The sequence below is a fragment of the Falco punctatus genome (assembly GCF_963210335.1).
Source record: "Falco punctatus genome assembly, chromosome: 1".
In the NCBI taxonomy this organism is placed as follows: domain Eukaryota; kingdom Metazoa; phylum Chordata; class Aves; order Falconiformes; family Falconidae; genus Falco; species Falco punctatus.
The window spans coordinates 96320846-96340241 of record NC_137580.1 but is presented as its reverse complement, the minus strand read 5'-3'; the positions used below and the strand labels follow the sequence as shown (position 1 = coordinate 96340241).

General features: G+C 38.4%; 1 protein-coding gene across 2 annotated transcripts in view; it reads left to right on the top strand.

Moving 5' to 3' along the window:
• SBNO1 (strawberry notch homolog 1) overlaps window positions 1-19396 on the top strand; it is a 35551-nt gene that overhangs the window by 11738 nt on the left and 4417 nt on the right. For both annotated transcript variants that reach the window (XM_080369782.1, XM_080369783.1), the window contains exons 5-31: window positions 91-191; window positions 1350-1446; window positions 2603-2763; window positions 3760-3893; window positions 4043-4133; window positions 5060-5221; window positions 5774-5909; window positions 5987-6092; window positions 7338-7491; window positions 8684-8866; window positions 9071-9168; window positions 9871-10022; window positions 10620-10817; window positions 11114-11284; window positions 11372-11541; window positions 12477-12608; window positions 13812-13947; window positions 14344-14456; window positions 14556-14627; window positions 15087-15186; window positions 15712-15786; window positions 16031-16177; window positions 16257-16351; window positions 16565-16657; window positions 17124-17261; window positions 17964-18040; window positions 18803-18996. In XM_080369782.1, coding sequence (XP_080225908.1) covers window positions 91-191; window positions 1350-1446; window positions 2603-2763; window positions 3760-3893; window positions 4043-4133; window positions 5060-5221; window positions 5774-5909; window positions 5987-6092; window positions 7338-7491; window positions 8684-8866; window positions 9071-9168; window positions 9871-10022; window positions 10620-10817; window positions 11114-11284; window positions 11372-11541; window positions 12477-12608; window positions 13812-13947; window positions 14344-14456; window positions 14556-14627; window positions 15087-15186; window positions 15712-15786; window positions 16031-16177; window positions 16257-16351; window positions 16565-16657; window positions 17124-17261; window positions 17964-18040; window positions 18803-18996 — 3486 coding nt within the window. The remainder of the gene's footprint in view (window positions 1-90; window positions 192-1349; window positions 1447-2602; window positions 2764-3759; window positions 3894-4042; window positions 4134-5059; window positions 5222-5773; window positions 5910-5986; window positions 6093-7337; window positions 7492-8683; window positions 8867-9070; window positions 9169-9870; window positions 10023-10619; window positions 10818-11113; window positions 11285-11371; window positions 11542-12476; window positions 12609-13811; window positions 13948-14343; window positions 14457-14555; window positions 14628-15086; window positions 15187-15711; window positions 15787-16030; window positions 16178-16256; window positions 16352-16564; window positions 16658-17123; window positions 17262-17963; window positions 18041-18802; window positions 18997-19396) is intronic.

Here is a 19396-nt window from a genome sequence, read left to right as displayed (position 1 = left end):
TTAAACTTCTCTTCCAGCTCATTAATAGGTAAGGATGTTAGTTCTGATGTTTGGAGGGAATTTCTGTAAAACACAGCTTTTATTTTGTAGCCGATCTAAGCAACGGTGCAGTGAAGAAGGAGGCTTCCACAAAAGAGGTAGCAAGAATATGGATAAATGATATTAAAATGAGAAGTTTTTCACCTACTATGGTAAGTCATACAAATTATTAATTTGCCAAATTAATGTGTATTTTATTGGCCACACCACCTGTGACTGGTTTCAGTTGTTATACATGCCTTTTGTGTGGTAGAATTATCAAGTGCATCTGTTTGTTCGAAAGGTTGGTTTCTCCACTAGATGAATGCTTGGTTAGATGACTAAAACAGCTGTTTAGAGCAGACTACCGATATAGGAAATTACAAGAAATGTCAAGAAATTACTGTCCTTAACAGAACCTGATTGTGTGGCCAAAGAAGAGTGTGCTGCAGTTAGAGCTGATAAGCCTATCATTGCTCTGTGTTTTAAGACATTTTCTTAAAATATCCCCGTTTGTATAACTAGCAAGGAGGAAACAAGACTTACTCTAGCATGGTTGACCTTCTGGGCAGCTTGATTTAAGATATAAATTGAGTATCATTGGATTTCATAAATGTAATAAAAGTATATTCTGATGCTGTAAACATTTCAGTTTCAGCATTTTCACTGATAGCTAGAATCAAGTTGAAGTTTGTGATGAACAGTGCTCTTTAGCAACTGGCGAAGAGAAGCGTTTTTCAGATTACTTTTTTGTATTAAACATTAAATTAGTAATTGTGAAATTTTTGATTTGTCGTTTAATGAGTACTTTAAAAATATTCATATACTTGCAGTGACCAAGATCACGGTAAAAAATGGATGGCTGTTAGGTTTTGGAGGATACTGGATAGAACTGTGGCTATTGTAACTATTCCCAAAGTTGTGAAATTACATAGTGAATGTGAAACTGCAGGAGGCTGCATGGGAGCACTTGAAAGTTAGGTTTTGGCTGTTAGCTAGCTGTTGTGTGTTTAAGGCAGTTTTCTTTAAGTCATAGTTTGGATTTAATACACTGTTGGAAGTGTTTCTTTGGAAATTCTGCCTATGTGAGTTTGGAGTACTTGAATCTCCTTGCAAAAGAGAGGAAGTTCCCTGACTTTGTGTCTTTGTTTAAAGTGTAAGAAATGTATGTTTTCATCTGTAGTTTTCCCAGCTGCTCACTGGTTCATCTAGTACATGTGTTAAAATGTTCAAGTGCAAGTTTGTGCTCATTTCATTTGTCATGATAGTATCCAGGACTTGGAGTATTAACGGTGTGCTCTTTGACTAATGCAGGTATTTCTCTATTCTAGAAAGTGCCAACAGTAAAAGAGGAGGAGGAACCTGAGGAAGAAGATGAAGAAGAAATGGGCCATGCAGAAACTTACGCTGAGTATATGCCAATAAAATGTATGACCTAATGTTTTCTTAATGTCAAAAGACTGAAATGTTTTGAGAGCTAATTTGTTGTTTTCTCTTCTGTAGTTGCTAACACCAAAAAATAGGTTACTATCTCAATCAAGTAAAAAGCACCTGAATTTATGGAGGGTTTTCCTAGGAAATTTTTCTCTTCTATAGCACTTAGCTTTGGAAGGTACACTTTTCTTAAATAGAAAAGGAGTTATTTAGTGAATTTGAGCGTTGCTTGTTTCAGAAATAAGGTTGATGAACCAAGATCAGGCTTTTTTTAACCTGTGTTAAAACACTTAAGCCTCATCAGATAAAATTTTGTAAAGGGATTAAGTGGTTGCTGCTACACTTCAGAATCTTGTTAGTCTTTTGGTGTGAAATTACCATGAGCACATTCTTCCTGCATTGTTCCTGACTGACTGAGAACTGTTTGTTTTGTGTTTGTTGTCTGGTTGTTGGTTTGTTTTGTTTTGTTGTTTTTTTTTAAGTGAATCTTTTACTGCTCTTAACTGCCATCTCCTCTTTTTTTCCTTCCTTTCTCTTTATTGTAATCAGTGACAAAAAGCTGTTAACTTGTTTCCAAAGTACATTGCTGACCTGGTGTAAAAGCAAAGCAATAAATTTTGCATGGGGTTTGTAGCGAAACGGTTAATTCCTAGTCACTGATGAGATCTGTCAGCAATTAAACAATGTCTGTTCTAAATCTTTTCTCCTCTCATACTGCTTAAAACCAGCACTATATAAATAGAGAGAAGAATGCTGCTTTTGTGATTCTGGCATCTTGAGGCTGCCTCTGGCCTTTTGGGATGGCGAGGTTCAGACCATTTTTTTTTTCCCTCAAACATGTCAAGTACACAAATACCTTAATTTTCCATTAACTGAATTTTACCTAATTTCATAGAAAGTGGGGGAAGGTGGTAAGAAGAGAAACAAAGTTAAGATTGCAATGATATAGATTCAGGTTAATGTATTCTTTTGTATGCAATGCAGTTTGTTTAACGCTTGGTGTAGTGTTGCCATGAAACATAGTTCTTGAGTTCAGCTTTTGCAATGGACAGTTGCAGTTTGTTTTGGTAAATATGAATACAGAGTTCTGCTGCTGCAGCACATGTTTATTTTGCATCTTTTCCCTTACTACCACTCCCTTTTCAACCAGTAAAAATTGGTCTACGCCATCCTGACCCAGTAGTGGAAACCAGCTCATTGTCCAGTGTAACTCCTCCTGATGTGTGGTACCAGACATCAATATCAGAAGAAACAATTGACAGTGGCTGGTTGTCAGCTTTGCAGCTTGAAGCAATCACTTACGCAGCCCAGGTATGCTGGACATTAGTACAGCTTAAAACTAAGATAGAATTTAAGAAGAAAAACTACTATCTGACAAATGCAGCTACATCAGTTTTACAAGGAGATAAAATAATAAGAGCATAAAGGTTTGAGTTGTAATAGCGGGTGGCAGGTGAGCTTGAGTTCAGACAAAAGTGAAGTAAAACACCTAAGAAAGCTTTGTCTAAACCACTCCCATGATGCTGATCTCAAAACTGTCTTGGGAAGGACAGCTTAGGAATTTTTGTTATTTCTCTGAAATAATTTAATGGCTGCAGTAGGAGCAGGCTAAGAAAGCCAGCACTGGCATCATTGGGAAGGGTCCAGGGAAGACAACAGAGTGTTGTTTTGCTGCGATGTTAAACTTCAGTGGGCCCACATCAGATGATGTGCATGCAGCACACTGCATGTCAGGGAGGAAGGTAGCGGAAGTTAGAGGTCAGTTAAAATGCTCACAGGAGGAAAGAAGTTGCCTCATGAAAAGAGGCTAAAAAGGCTGGGATGCCTTGGTCCGGAGAGGCAAAAAATGAAGGAGAGTGAAATCAAGGTCTCTTTGATCTAGAAGGCAGTGGAATCCCATAAAAACAAGAACAGAGCAGAAACTTTGGTGAAACTGGTAGGAGGTTGGTGTAAAACAGAGGGAAGAATACTTCTTTGCACAGGCAGTGGGTGTCTGAGTCGTGCTGCCACAAAAGGCTGTGGAGGTGCGTGTCAGCAGGTTAAAACAAGCAGCCAGTCTGGTGGTAGGCACTAAATTACATACGTGTAGCGGTTCCAAGTGCTGAGAGAAGAAGGGGAGAATGGATCACATAAAGCAGTTAAGGTTATATGCTTTCCCTAAATAAAATCCCCTCTTCGCGCTGTCAGAAGGCAGCTTGGCTGGGTAAACCACTGGTCTCATCCAGTAGGATGTTTTAAGTTTGCTTGTTTCTGACAATCCATGTGTGCTGGAGAATGGGTACAAGTTTTCTGTTCTTTCTCCTACAGCAACATGAAACATTCCTGCCCAACGGAGACAGAGCTGGATTCTTGATAGGTGATGGTGCTGGTGTAGGAAAAGGAAGGACCATAGCTGGAATAATCTATGAAAATTACTTGTTAGGCAGAAAAAGAGCAGTCTGGTAAGTATGTCAGGATTTGTTAGAGCAGACACTCTAGTGACTATAGTATTTAAATTCAGTGTAATCTGTATTCTGGCAAGTGTTATAGCAACTGCTTTTTGAACTTGGGCTGTAACTTACAGAATATATGCTTTGTTTTCTATCTTCAGGTTTAGCGTGTCAAATGATCTGAAATATGATGCTGAAAGAGATTTGAGAGATATCGGAGCAAAAAACATATTGGTTCATTCATTAAACAAGGTGTGGAAACTTTTTACTATGTACAGTTGAGGCAAAACTTTAGGTACGCTTGTGTGACAAGTTGTGCATGTTGACTGTTTTAAGAGCAAGAATGTACTAATTTCAATAAATTTGCTGTCTTGAGTCTTGTTTGACAGGCCTTAGTATTATGGAGAACCACACAGTGCTTTAAGTTAATCATGTAAATAGGCACCTTGTAGGTTTAGGTCTTAGCATGTGGTATTTGTAAAAAAATGTTACTCTTCAAGCCACTACTGACACTACTAGTAGAGTATTTTCTAGAACCTGATACATTCTTTAAATCTTTTAGACTTCGTAGCATTTTAATTTTTTTCATTTCTATCTCTCAGTGCACATTTTATATGTAACATTTTTTGTATGTAATACTTGAGTAGTAGACTTCATAATTTACTAAATCAGCAGCAGGGTGTGGAGTTATTTTTGGAGATTGTGCCTCTGCTCAGGATTAGCCACTTACATAAATTGTGAAGTGTGATTACTGGTTGAATTCACTGAACTTTGGTTTAAGTTAATACTTTTGCTTTAAGTCTTAATTATTAAAATACAGTAAAGCTTTGAAATTGTCACTTACTGTAGCAGCTGACCCATTAGCTCTAAGGGATGCATTGAAACAGAAATTTTAATTATATTTAAGTTAAGGAAATCGTGTAGTAAGAGAGCGTGGCTGTTTTAAGGTCTCAGATCTAGTCGTCTTCAAGTAGATATTTAAGTAAGGCCCTCTATAACCACTTAACCCCATTGCCACGTGCCAGCTATGCCCTAGTCATGATGTAGGGATACAGGCAGTTCAAAGTACACACACCTTAAGGTTAAGACCACCAGCATCCCTTTATCATATGGTAGATGGGTCTGAGGAGGGGATCTCTCTTGAATAATTCCTGTAATTTCTTATCTCTTTATTGCAGTTCAAGTATGGGAAAATTTCTTCCAAACATAACGGAAGTGTGAAGAAAGGTGTCATCTTTGCTACTTATTCTTCTCTTATTGGTGAAAGTCAGTCTGGTGGTAAATACAAAACCAGATTAAAGCAGCTGCTTCACTGGTGCGGTGAAGACTTTGATGGAGTCGTATCCTTCATCTGGAGTTCAGTTGATTGTAGCCAAAGTGCTATTTAAGCTTACATCTTTCAGACAATCTTGTATTTTTATTTGCTGGTGGTTTTAGGTATTGTTCTTTATCTGTGACAGTAATCAATTGTATGCGCGTTCTGACATTAGACTTTCAGTTCTACAAACTTTGTGCCAAATCTATTGCCATGATATTGTTGCCACACAACTCTGGTACAAGAGTGAAGCTACTGCTTATTCTATAAAAAAACACATCAAGTTAAGATATGATGTTTAAGAACCTTAAGTTTATACTGAAATTTTCTCCAGTGAGTTCTTTAAAAAGTTTTTGAGTATCAACAGCATTTTAAAGAAGTCAAGTGTTGGTAGTTGTGCTCTTTAATGCTTACTAGCTAAATACTTTTTGTAAGTTTGTAGTGAAAATTCTAGTGTCTTTTAAGTTTACAATTTACTACTGCTACCTATTGTAACTAGCAGATTTTCTTGTCTTCTGTTTTAGCTCCCCATTCTAAAAATAAGTGGGACAAAGTTTTTTCCTCAATTAATGTTCAGATTGTATTTGATGAGTGTCACAAAGCTAAGAATCTGTGTCCTGTTGGTTCATCAAAACCAACAAAAACAGGTCTGGCTGTATTGGAACTTCAAAATAAACTTCCAAAAGCCAGGGTTGTTTATGCTAGTGCCACAGGTATGTACTACTTAGTCTGCATTACATGTCTGTATGTTTTTGCTGGCAGTCGTACAGAATGTGTTCTTCTCTCCTAGGTGCGTCTGAGCCAAGGAATATGGCATATATGAACCGTCTTGGAATATGGGGTGAAGGAACTCCATTTAGGGAATTCAGTGATTTTATTCAGGCTGTTGAAAGAAGGTAATACTTGAAAGAGCTATAGCAAGAGCGGATATGGCTGTGGTTGACTGTGCTTTCCAGTTCCTTTGTCTTCATTCACTCAGAGTCCTCCGCAAACTTGTCCTGTCACACTAAGAACTTTCTGACTAGCTTGTAAATCTAGCAGAAATTTAATTTATCTTCTGTGGTGAAAAATGGGATGCTTCCCTTGCTCACAGAAAATACTGAGAGCTTTAGAAGCTTGCTGGGAAAATAGCCCTCTTAAAATGTGGGTGTTATGAAATGCAAATATTTTGCTGCTCATCATGAAAACATGCTGTATGTACTGAGTATGCTTAGTACAGGCAATGTCTCACTATATGCAGAAGCCCTCTAATGTTTATGCAGTCAGCTTGGGCAGTTTAAGAGGAAGAAGGTCCGTTTGTATGCTTTCTGGCATAAAAACCCCAGTTCAGGAAAATAATGTATGCTGTTGCAAGGTACTTAGTATTTCAGAACTTATTAAAAAAACCTAAATGTGAGAGGTTGGTAGAAAATACCAATGTTCTTTGGTAGGTGAACATCTTAATATATTATGTTTTGCCTACTTCAAAAGAATTTTGAACACTTCAGGATGCTGCAGTAGGGCTTAGTATGCATCTCCCTGTATGCCATGTGCATGATGTATCATTTTTCTAGACTGTGCAAGCATCATTTCCACTTCATTACTGAGTATGTATTAAATGAGTAATAATGAAATTACAGGCCCCAACTTGTGAGTTGGTTTGCTTTGCACTCTCAAGTTCTCTTCAACAGCAAAACTCCTTTAGCAATAGCTTAAGTTACCTACTAGCCTAATGGTTTTCATACCAGCATAAATCTGAATGGCTTAATACAGTTTGTATGCATTATTTTGAATCTTCAGTGGTGTTTATAAAATGGCAATGCAAGATATTGTTATGTATTTGGACCGACTTCATTATCCAATTACAGTTCGTAAGGTACTGTCTCTTACTGCATGCTAGGTCATTCAGGGGAAAACTAACTGCTTGGGTGTTTGTACCTCTTGGGGTACACTTAATACGAGGCAGGGATATAGTTTTATGTGAACGCTACATTTCAAGACCCCCAGTTGGGTGTATTTCAAGAAAGAGTGCTAATGATTTTGAAAACATACTCCTTCACATTGGTAAGCATGCTGTTTTCTTCTAAAGCCCTTGAGGGTTTTTTAACAAATCCTTGCTCTTGAAAATTCTAATACTGACTTAATTTGTTCCTTTATTTTAGGGGTGTTGGTGCCATGGAAATAGTTGCTATGGATATGAAGCTGAGAGGAATGTACATAGCAAGACAGTTGAGTTTTTCAGGTGTAACTTTCAAAATTGATGAAGTTCTGCTTTCACAGGAATATGTTAAAATGTACAATAAATCTGTGAAACTGGTAAGAGCACCTTCTTAAATTTGCTTTCTATATTGAGTTCTGAAACGTTGAAGTTACATGGTTTAAACTTGAATGCTCCTGAAATAGCCTGTTGAGAGACAGGAATGGCAGCATCTTGTCTCATCTTAGTATAACAGTTCATCCATTTAAGACTTGGCAAAAGCTGTTAATTCTTGTTCTGAGTCCATAAAAACTGAACTTCTGGGTGCATCTTCCAGTATGTACTAAATTCACTGCCTTCTAGCAGTGCTTCAGAGACCTTGGTCGTAGTTGCCTACCTGATGGTCACATTTTGGTGCTCCGGTCCTCCCCCTTTAGGCAACTGAGCTGAGAACAAGCTGCGGACCACTAGACAGGCTGCATGGGCTTTTTCATTGAAGCAGAATGATGGAGTGGTAGCTTGTAGTTACAGTGCAGGGTGATAGTTTTAATCATGTGGCAGATCAACTCCAAAGCACTGGAGCTGTGGTTCCCTTTAATGTTTTCATTTATTCACCTGCTGGTTATCTTTCATGTTTTTCTTAATTGTTTTGTCCATATGTTGAGTGTCTCTTTCTGGAGCGCACATTCTGCTTGTACATTACCTCTGCTATATTAGATAAAAATAATTACTCCTTGGATGTAGACTAAAATGAGCAGGGTCTTTATCTGCTTAAGAGGTTGCATAAGCATGACTCTATTCATGTAAAATAATTAAAATTTGGCAGGTATATAACATCAACTTTAAAACATCACTTTGAATGTTGCTTAAACAAATCACTAAACTTATGTCCAAAGCTTACTTTGTGTAATCTGGAAACAGTTGGTATAACAATGTTGTAGAAATGAAGGCAGTGGGGGTTTTATCTTCTTGGGATCTTCATGCGTAGCTTTAAATTTAATTTTGGGCAGTGCTCTTTGTTTGCTTAACATGAGTGTATTAATGGAGAACCTAGGTAATTAGAAAATACTGTGTGTTTGCATTGGTAGTAATGTAAATGTATCTGCTTTTCATTATAAACATAATTATCTTCTGAATTTACTAAGGATAGCTATTTTATTTTTTTGTGAGCTATGTTTGGTGTATGATGAGTTTCCTTGACTTGCAGTCCCTTAGTACTGGAACTTTAAACCTCTGTCTTTATTTGGGTATTAATGTATCTGTGTAGCCTTGAAATGTGACCTGTAAAGCAATTAACATTTTCTTCTCCAGTGGGTCAGTGCTAGAGAGAGGTTTCAGCAAGCAGCCGATCTTATTGATGCAGAACAACGAATGAAAAAGTCGATGTGGGGTCAGTTTTGGTCAGCTCATCAGAGGTTTTTCAAGTACCTTTGCATAGCGTCTAAAGTGAAGAGGGTGGTGCAGCTAGCTCGGGAAGAAATCAAGAACGGGAAAGTAAGTTGATAAAGACCTACTTTTAAATATAGTTATTAAATGTAAGGCTATTAATGTTTTTATTTGTTTGTTCATAACAAATATTTTCAGACAAAGTAGCAGCATGCTTTTGTACTTTATGGTATTGAAGCTGTTTAATGAGCAGAAATTCAGGCAAACATAAACTTCCACGTCATCTTAGTCTTGTATTCATTTGTCCTTTAGTGTGTTGTTATTGGCCTGCAGTCGACAGGAGAAGCAAGAACTTTAGAAGCCTTGGAGGAAGGTGGTGGTGAACTGAATGACTTTGTTTCTACAGCAAAGTAAGATTGAAGTTTGTTACAACTGTCCTTTACAAAACTAGCCTTAATCCAGCTTAGCATGTGTAGTAATTTGTCCTTTCACGTGTAAAACATGCATCAGTGCACAGACGCTGGGTATCCTTTAGTACAGGCAGCTTAAGAACATCCGTACATAAAACCTGATGGTATTATTGCTCAAGTGAACCATGGGTTAGTTCCTAGCTCTGCCAGCCTTCTGAAATGATGTTCTCAGGTGTGAACAGCTGGTACTGTTCTACTCAAACTGGGAGGAGGGGAGGACTTGCAAAGTGTATGCTGCATTTAAACCAAGGCCAGTTTAAGCTGTGACTTCCCTCTTTCACCAGATGAGCCAGACCTGATGATCTCAGTCCTGAGACCACCTTGTTGAGGAACTTTATCTGTCACTTAAGCTCTGAGCAGTAAGATCGCAGTAGCAATACCATTTGATGCCAAAACCAGATTTAAGTTACAAGTTACAGTGCTGTAAAGTAAATGTCTCCTACTTTTAAAAGAAGGTGACAAATACAGTACATCCATGATATGGTATATATGGTATATAATATGGGTGATAATTAGAGTGCTTGTGTAATAGTGTTCACGGGGAATAATTTTTCAGAGAATTCAAGCAAGCTGTTAAAATGTTATAGGTTTCTACTTTAAATAAATGCAAATTTGACTGAAGAACCCTTTTTTCTTAAACAGAGGAGTATTCCAGTCTCTTATTGAAAAGCACTTTCCAGCTCCTGACAGGAAGAAGCTGTTTAGCTTGTTGGGAATTGACTTGACTGCTCAAAGTAATAACAATTCACCCAGAGACAGCCCTTGCAAGGAGAACAAAATCAAGAAACGGAAAGGTAATGCTGAAGTTCTTAGACTGATGCCATAGTGAAAATGGGTGGTTCTAGAGCTGCCCAAGAGTGAACTCTGGAAAAAATACAGGAGTGTAAATATCAGTACAGGCATTCATTAAAGAGCATGTATTGCAAGCCTCTAAGACTTTTGTTAGAAATTTCCGTTAGCGGACTAAAACTGCTACTGAAGCAATATAACCTGTAAATTCTGGTTACTGCTTCACTCAGGCTTGAGTTGATCTGGTATGGGACTGTATCCCAAAACGCCTTGCATGTGTCAGACCACTTCCTGATGCAGTCACGCTAATAACCACTTTTTCTTGAGGCTCAGTAAAGACAAGACTAATACCACCCCACTTCCCAAACTGGTTGTATTCTTACTGAAAAGTAGGTGATCATAAAACAAACAAAAACCACCAATCAAAAACCAAACTTGGGAGAGATGTCTTGACACTTAGATTCTTTAAAACACTGCTGTTTTTAGTAGTTGAGTATTTTTCTAGTTTGTATGCAGTGGTGGTAAAACAAACCTCAAAAGTTGAGTACAATGTCTAAACTAACTTTTTTTTCCTTCTGGGGTGATGGGGGTAATGGAATCAGGTGAAGAAATAAGCAGAGAAGCCAAAAAAGCTCGCAAAACAGGCGGCCTTGCAGGTAGCAGCTCTGATGAGAGTGAAAGTGAGTCTGATGCTTCAGACAATGAAGAAAGTGACAATGAGAGCTCCAGATTTTTGAGTTCTGGAGATGATGATGACTTCAACCCATTCAGAGATGAATCCAGTGAAGATGATGAAGATGGTAAGACAGTTTGTTTCATTGAGCCAGTAGCTGTACGTGCAGATAGTAAGCATAAAGTCTTTCCTAACTACTTCAATGAGTCAAAAATAAGTGTGTTCGATAAGCGTGTAGTTTAATTCTAATGAGACTGGAATTAGTACTGGAGTGTTGGTTTGCATCTTTAAGTAGATTTTACACACTGGAGGTCAGACTTTCGTAAGTCACCTTTTGTAACAAGAATGTAGTTTTTTCAAAGGAAAGGATGGCTTTTTGGTAAATGCTTCCATCTTTTTGAAAATAACTTTATTTAACTTTAGATCCCTGGTTAATTAGAAAAGAGCATAAAAAAAATAAAGACAAGAAAAAGAAGAAAAGCATAGACCCAGATTCTATTCAAAGTGCCTTACTAGCTTCTGGTCTTGGATCAAAACGACCTAGCTGTTTTACTTCCACTGTTGGTACCACCACTTCTAGTACCAACATGTCAGGTAAGAATACATTTCTTTGACATGGATTCACTTACTTAGCAGTTAGGCAGTGAAATTCTAAATCTTAAAGAGTCTCTTAAATTTCAGCAAACAGTAACACAAACAGCAGCTTTGTAACAAGTCAGGATGCTGTTGAAAGGGCCCAACAAATGAAAAAGGAACTGCTTGATAAACTGGAAAAGCTGGCTGAAGATCTTCCACCTAATACACTGGATGAGCTTATAGATGAACTGGGTGGTCCGGAAAATGTTGCAGAGGTAGGGCTGGTGTTCACATTTTTTAAAAAAAAAATGTATTTTTTTTCTACTGCAGCCATACATTATCTGGCTGCAGTAAATCAGTGTTGTCATTCTTCAGGGTTGCATGTGACTTATGTATCTATTAAAGAGAACGTGTTTATCAGTTTTAGACAGTAATCTCACTGGGATAAGAGTATATGTTGCTTTGCTGAATGCCTTGTGAGTTAAAGGGAAACTCGAAGATTGTATTAGAACACAGAGTGCTTTGAATGGGTAAATAGGTTATTTCTGAGACTGGTAGTTTCTTGTTGGGTAAATCATGCCAGTTTCTGTTTTGCTTTATCGTGGTGTGTCTCTTTAGCTGTAGTCAATTTGAAGCGGGTGTATATAAAACAGAAAGCAGCTTTAGTTCAGAAGCGGGTGTATATAAAACAGAAAGCAGCTTTAGTTCATCTTCCTAGGCAATGAAGATTAAGAACCTGTATAATAAAAGTGCATTAGTGAAAAGCCTGATGAAATATTACCTCTTTATCTCAATAACTTTAGAAACATGTCTTTACTCTTATCAAGCAGAAAGATCATTATGATTTAATTAAAAGACCCTGTTGAAATCAGTGGCAATCTCAGCTGTCAGTTTTGTTTATTTTCTTAGTACTCCTGGTAAATCCCTTACGGACAGGAGCATAGTACTGTGTCATATCTACATAGGTAGGCTTTGTTATGCTTTTGATTCCATGAGATACCTCTAAATAACTGTGCCACACCACATAGCAGGTAATGGCACCAACCAAAAAACAATCCAGGTTCTCTAATGTGGTTTTAGACTTGAAGTGAATTACTGATTCTATTTTAAGGTTGGTGTATGAATAAACAGTACCGTTGCTTGCAGGTTTTGGTCATGTAATAATTTTGGCATTGCCATAACGAGCTTGCATGCCCTTTTGTTTTTGCAGATGACCGGCCGCAAAGGGAGAGTTGTAAGCAATGACGATGGCAGCATATCTTACGAGTCGAGGTCTGAGCTTGATGTGCCCGTTGAAATTCTGAACATCACAGAGAAGCAGAGGTTCATGGATGGAGATAAGGTAATCCTTAAAGAGATACTATGGCGTCTGGCAGTATTTTATAAATTGTAACACTTTAAGTTATCGAAGCTGTGGCTCTACCATTATACTACAGGGACTCCTCAGGTACTGTAAGTACTAGTTAGCATATTCTATTCACTATTGTTTTGTTTTTCAAACCAGTGCATTCAGTAGTCCTGTCCAATATGTGGCTGCATTGTGCTTTAAAGGTCAGGCTGTAGTTTGGGTGGCCATGGAGGCTTGTGCTTAAGAGGTATATACACGCCAAATGGAAAGCTGGCACCTTCCAGCTGCTCTGGTGAAGCAGTGTATGTTTAAAAGGCAGAGAAACACCCCCCATCTCTGTGATTCCTTTATCTGGATTACTGTGTACCTCTGCTTCCTAGAAGAAATAAGGAAATTGAGAAATGGGGACTGGCTTGGTCTGAAAAAACATTGAGGGGGCTGCAGGGAAAAGGTGGTGGTGGCCTACCTTGACAGGGATCGAGAAGTAATGCTGGGAAGGGTGATCGCTTTTGGCTATTGCACTCTGAAATCAAGTACTGGCTGGAATAGTGGTAGAACTGAAGCTGATAAAAAGAGGAAGGGAAAAACCCCACAACTTTCCTGTGGCTCATTTGGGACATGCTACCACAAGAGGGCAAATCAAGTAATGGTAGCTGTTGGGTGGAACTTCTATGGTCTGTTATTACACTTGGGAATAAATACGTTCCTGTAGGTGACTGCATAGTCCAAACATTTACATTCTTCCAAGGCAAACGCATTCATGTACCAGAACGGCCATATCCTCTTCCTTATACAGTATTAGCAGCAACTTTTTTCTTCTCTGCGGTGCTTGCTATCAGAGCAGGGCTCCCTGTGTCCCTCCCCTTCCTGAAACGCAGGCCAGCATCAGAGAAACCCGCCCTTCGGAATGGCAAGACTGCAATGTACTGCCTGTCTTCATTTCCACAGAAAGGTGTTGCTGTCAGAAGTAAAGCGAAAACCACTCCTGTCACTCAAAAATTTATGAGCATTTCTAACTCTGATAGAGAACCATACTTTTTCTCCCCTCCCCTCCTCCTTGCAATAGGAAGACTAAGTAACAGTGAAACCATTCCAGATCCACGTTAGTAGTACTTGTAAAAATACATTTTATTTTCGAAACTGAAAACTGAAGCTTGATCTTGGATGTATTGGTAACAACTCCTTTCTTGATCAAAGAACATTGCCATCATCTCGGAGGCTGCCAGCTCTGGGATATCGTTGCAAGCAGACCGTAGAGCTAAGAACCAGAGACGGAGAGTTCACATGACTCTGGAGTTGCCGTGGAGCGCAGATAGAGCAATACAGCAGTTTGGTAAATAACTATTTTTTGTATCCTTCCCCTAGCAAACTAGTAATACTAACTGAATCTGCTTCTAATTCGTGGCAAATAACATTGATCCTTCCAGTCGTCTTTACCCATGAATAGAATCAGCTTGACCTATAGTCATAATTTTGCTAGGTTTCTTTCAAAACTTTCAAGCTCACACTGCAGCTTAGGGGTTTTTTTTTTTTCATGTATCATCTTTATGAAAGTTGCCACAACTCTAGAGCATTTGTGTACTACCTTCCAGTGGTTGTAGTACAGCAGAAACTTAATTTTCAGCAGGATTTAAGTTCTAGCCTTTTTCTTTACTAGTCGAATTCATATTTTATTAGAAATGTTCAAGGAAGTGGAATTTGACATATGTGCTTCTATTTAATTATCCAGGAAGAACTCATAGATCCAACCAAGTGACTGCCCCAGAGTATGTGTTCCTAATTTCTGAATTGGCCGGAGAGCAAAGATTTGCATCTATAGTTGCAAAAAGACTGGAGAGCTTGGTAAGATTGTTTCGAGAAGTCTGATCCTTTATTTGAGAAAATACAACTTAGTTTTCTTTTCTTAAAATTTGATTTAATTACAAAGGTGTGTCTTAACAGGGAGCCCTCACCCATGGTGACAGACGGGCTACAGAAACTCGAGACCTCAGCAGATTCAATTTTGACAACAAGGTGATGGTTCTATTTCTGTTTGAAAACTCATGCTCTGACGCTTATGCCACAAATGACTTGTTGAGGAAGGATTTCTTCCATCTTCTGTGAAGTGTTTTACTTCTGCCTTACTTTCTGATAAGGAGGCCTCTTTCTGAGATAGCCAGGAAACATTCTTAATTCTGGTGGCAAAGCTGCATGGAACACAAATACATGTGTAAATTACATTTCTGCATTTGCTAACAATCCAGGTCTTGAGTGACAACTGAAAGATAAATTTGGCAATTCTAATTAGGAGTTAAGACTGGGCTGTTTATATAGTGTAGTTTATAATTGAACAGCTAATAAACAGTTCCCTTCACTACTGCAGAGAAAAACATTTTATTGTGAATTACAAATACTTGTTAGACCACGTGTGCTTGAGGCTGAGGCACAAACACTGGATCGCATTGTCAGAGCAACTTTATTTTTCTTATGCAGTATGGCAGAAATGCTTTAGAGATTGTTATGAAATCCATTGTGAACTTAGACTCCCCAATGGTCTCGCCTCCTCCTGATTTTCCTGGAGACTTCTTCAAAGGTAAGTGTAATTTGCTGGATGGAATAGCTACCTTTTGGGTCGTTTTCCAGTATGCAGAAAATAAAAATAATTTTAGAGCTAGAAAACACTGTTATTATTTCAGCTGATCAGCTGACCCAGACAGGCTCTCACTGGATGTTAGTCCTCTGCATGTTGCTTGAATGTTGAAGTTCACGTGTGAAACAAGATCTGTGAACTCTCTCAGTATAAGGCACGTTCTGTATCTGCTTGGCCAAAGTATTACATACAGTTCTATGTCTTAATTTTCCTGTTACCTCTTGCAATATCTTGTTTTCCTGTGAGCTTATATATAGTGCCACTAGTAGTTTTCCCTGCTTGTGCTTCCTGGAAGGACAGAAGGCAAAGTTCCATCTTGATTATTGAGGTACTAGGTAGCAGTTTGTATTTGAGGGGTGTCAGAAGTTTTGGAATTGGATCCTGAACGGTGATTGCTAAACAAGCTGTTACTTCATTGGTTTATTTTTAGATGGCAAAGCAGCCATGATTTAACTTTCTTTTTCCTAGATGTTCGTCAGGGATTGATTGGCGTAGGCTTGATAAATGTAGAAGACAGATCTGGAATACTAACGCTTGATAAAGGTATTTGTGTGTTTAATGTGTCTTTAGAATGTCACTAGAGATATCATATATCACGATGGTGGCTTTCTAGCAATAGAACTGAAGTTGTAACTATCTAAAATGTTACTTTAAGAATTCCAGAATGTTTTCCTCACTTCTGAAAGAGTGGATTTAAGTAGTCTTCTTGAGACTGAACACTGATTGAGAGCTTGTCGTCAGTCTTTGTTGACCTAATATGTGTATTTCTTAATCTTTTTTTTTTAAGATTATAACAACATAGGGAAATTTCTGAATAGAATTCTTGGCATGGAAGTACATCAGCAGAATGCTTTATTCCAGTACTTTTCTGACACGTTAAATGCAGTTATTCAAAATGCTAAAAAGAATGGAAGATACGATATGGGCATCTTGGGTGAGTAAATCAGCTTCTCTGTACTCTTGTATTTCAGTAGGAACAGAAAAACAGAATAACTTTGTCCTTTCCTTTCCAGATTTGGGCTCTGGGGATGAGAAAGTAAGGAAAGCAGATGTTAAGAAGTTTCTAACTCCTGGATATTCTACCTCTGGACACGTAGAACTATACACAGTAAGTTGATTCTGTATCTTTTTGTATGAACAAATAAAACTTGCTTGCCAATAGGTTTCTAAAACACGGCAGTCGGCTAAACATGTGCTGAGTGAGGGGAGGTTCCAGGCCTTTTACTGGACAATGCTTGATTCCATGGGTCTGTAGTTCCTGTGTCTGTAACAGTTTTAAAGCCTGTTCCCATTCACATACCCCTGCCTGGCTGTCTTCTAGATCAGTGTGGAGAGAGGAATGTCTTGGGACGAAGCAACTAAGATCTGGGCGGAACAGACAGGTCCAGATGATGGATTTTATTTATCACTACAGGTAAGGTTCTTCTGTCTCTTGCATTATGTCCAGACCAGCTTTGTGTGAGCTAACCAAACACACTGTCTCCTGAAAAATTTACTGTTTAAATTAATTACTGCTTAGTTCTTGCAGAATGTTTTCAGTCTTGCATTAAAATTCATGTTAAGCTTGTTTCCACCACTTAAGTATATGAAGCACTCCTTTTTAGCTGCTCGGGATATTTTCAGATAGGAATGTGAGCCCAAATTAATAGCTCTTATTTACACTTGCATCAAGAAACCAGATGTTTTGCTGTAAGGAAAGTTGTGAGGTTCGTGTGGATTAGTGGTGCTGTCTTCTAAAGGTGTCCTTATTGTTACTGGTTGTCTTGATACGCAATCACGTGCGCTGTTACTCCGTAAAGAACACAGTATGGAATCACTTCAGGTAGGTACTGTTGGCATGTTTAAACTTAAGAAGTTTTTGTTGTTGGATTTTTTTCCAGATAAGAAATAACAAGAAAACCGCTATTCTAGTAAAAGAAGTGAATCCTAAAAAGAAGCTTTTTTTAGTATACAGACCAAATACTGGGAAACAACTCAAACTAGAAACATGTGCAGACCTGAAAAAGAAATATAAGAAGGTAACCGTTAAAACTATGCTACTTTTAAACTTATTAAAATTTGAAGAGAAATATAAATCCTTTCTTTTTCTGATATTTATGTATAATTTTGGCAAGTCAAAAACTAGGCTTATCTTTCCAGAGCAGAGCCTGTATTTGGGTCTTTAAGTAGGTCTACATGGTTTCTGCATTCCTATAGCCAAAGCTTTCTGAATATAAATAATCTGTGGTGTGGTAATATAAAATTAATTTTTTCAGGATCCAGCAAGGAAAGTTGTGCTTCTATGTGAGGTGTACAGCCATGCTCTTAAATAAGCAGCTGTGTACAGTGTATTCTAAGCAAAGATGCTGAAGCTTCAGCTGTTTGCTGATGACATTTTAAGTACTGTAATGGCTTGTTTAGGGGCTGGAAAGATCTTACCACTTCTTTTAAACAGTTTTGAGGTGTTGAATTTGTGAAAACTTGAGAGTCTGAGATCAGGTTGATTATTGGAAAAACTCTCAGATCCTGCTATGCTCAAGCATTTTTGCTCATCCTTTGAGATGACATTTCCATTTAATAGCCTGAAATTGTAATAATGTGGGGTAATGTACCTCTCATCACCATCCTAACGTTGGTGCTCCCCCTTTTCGCCTAGTACTGATGACTAAATTGCTTTTGTTCTCTGTAAGCCTTGATGTGTGTTCCTTCATTATTATTCCCACTTTGAATGACTCTTCCAGGTACCTTCTGAAGATGCTCTGCCACACTGGTTAGAGCAGTACAATTCTTCTGCGGATACTTGCACCCATGCTTACTGGTTAGTAGTTGTGTGCACGTAGATGTTTTAACTTAAACTGTTCACCCGGACTGTTTTATCAGTACTTCTCTTCTTCTACTCATGTGAGAGCTTGTACTTTTGGTTAAGAAAAATTGTCCTGTCAAATGACCCAACCTTTGAGTGGAAACATGAAGCTTTGTGGTTGCCCTTAATGTCCTAATATTTTAGAGTAATGCTAATGCATAAATTGTACTCTGGTGGAAGTATAATGACCCAGGAGTAGTTTGTGCTTGTCTTGATCTGATCTATTATTGTGGTAGGACAGTTGAAATGTTATTGGGGGGGGGAAAATATATTTATACTTCATGTAGAGATGAGGTGAATGTTGAAGAGCTGTTCTTGTGTGTCTGAGCTCAGCAGCTGATGTCTTAACTGCTGACGAACAGCATAACTGGTAGAAGTTTCAGATTAATATTGGAGCTTCTGAAATACAATGAGCAGACACCAGTGTCATGTAACATCATCCGCTTCTCAGGTGATCTAAATGAGCAGTATCTTTGACTTAAAGCTCTGTACAGTTTGAAGATGAGTCCTAAATAGGCCAGTGCTTCTCCAAGCTTTACCACTAGTGGCATGCTGTAGATAAAGTATCCTTCTCTTACTGTGTACTCACAGCCCTTGCTCAGCTCTGGGTACATGTGAAATAACTTCACATCTCATTTCAAATTGAATTGGGTAGTTTGTGTTTGCAGAACTCTTTGAAAAGCTCTTTTTTTTTTTTTTTTTCCCTCTCTACTCTAGGAGAGGCAATTGTAAGAAGGCAGGCTTGGGGTTAGTTTGTGAAGTGGGACTCCGCTGTCGAACTTACTACGTCTTGTGTGGTTCAGTATTGAGCGTCTGGACAAAAGTAGAAGGCGTTCTAGCCTCTGTGAGTGGTACAAATGTGAAAATGCAAATAGTTCGTCTAAGAACAGAAGATGGGCAGAGGATTGTAGGTAAGTGCCTTGTCTGCTCCTTTGTTTCCATCTTGGAGTAGAAGGTAGTTGTAACTTAAGAGTCGCTCTGTGTTAAGAATCACATAGGAGGCTTTATAAAAAGATGCTTGCAAGAGAAAAGGCTTGTCAGTGTGTATGTTTGGGAGGGTCAGCCGTAAAACTGTTGAAAATCTGTATCTGTAGTACAGACACCAGGTTTAGCCAGGGTAAAGGAGGAAGACAGGCTTTGGAACACTGACTCTACCAGTTCTTTTGGTTTGCTAGTAAGAAAAATGTCTTCTTTGGCCTGTTCCAGCCAAGCTACCTTTTGAAACCATAAGGGCTCTCCTTTTTTTTCCCCACTTCTGGCAAAGAATAGTAAGCCCTTGAAATGGTTCCTTTCATGGGTTTTGAGCTACTG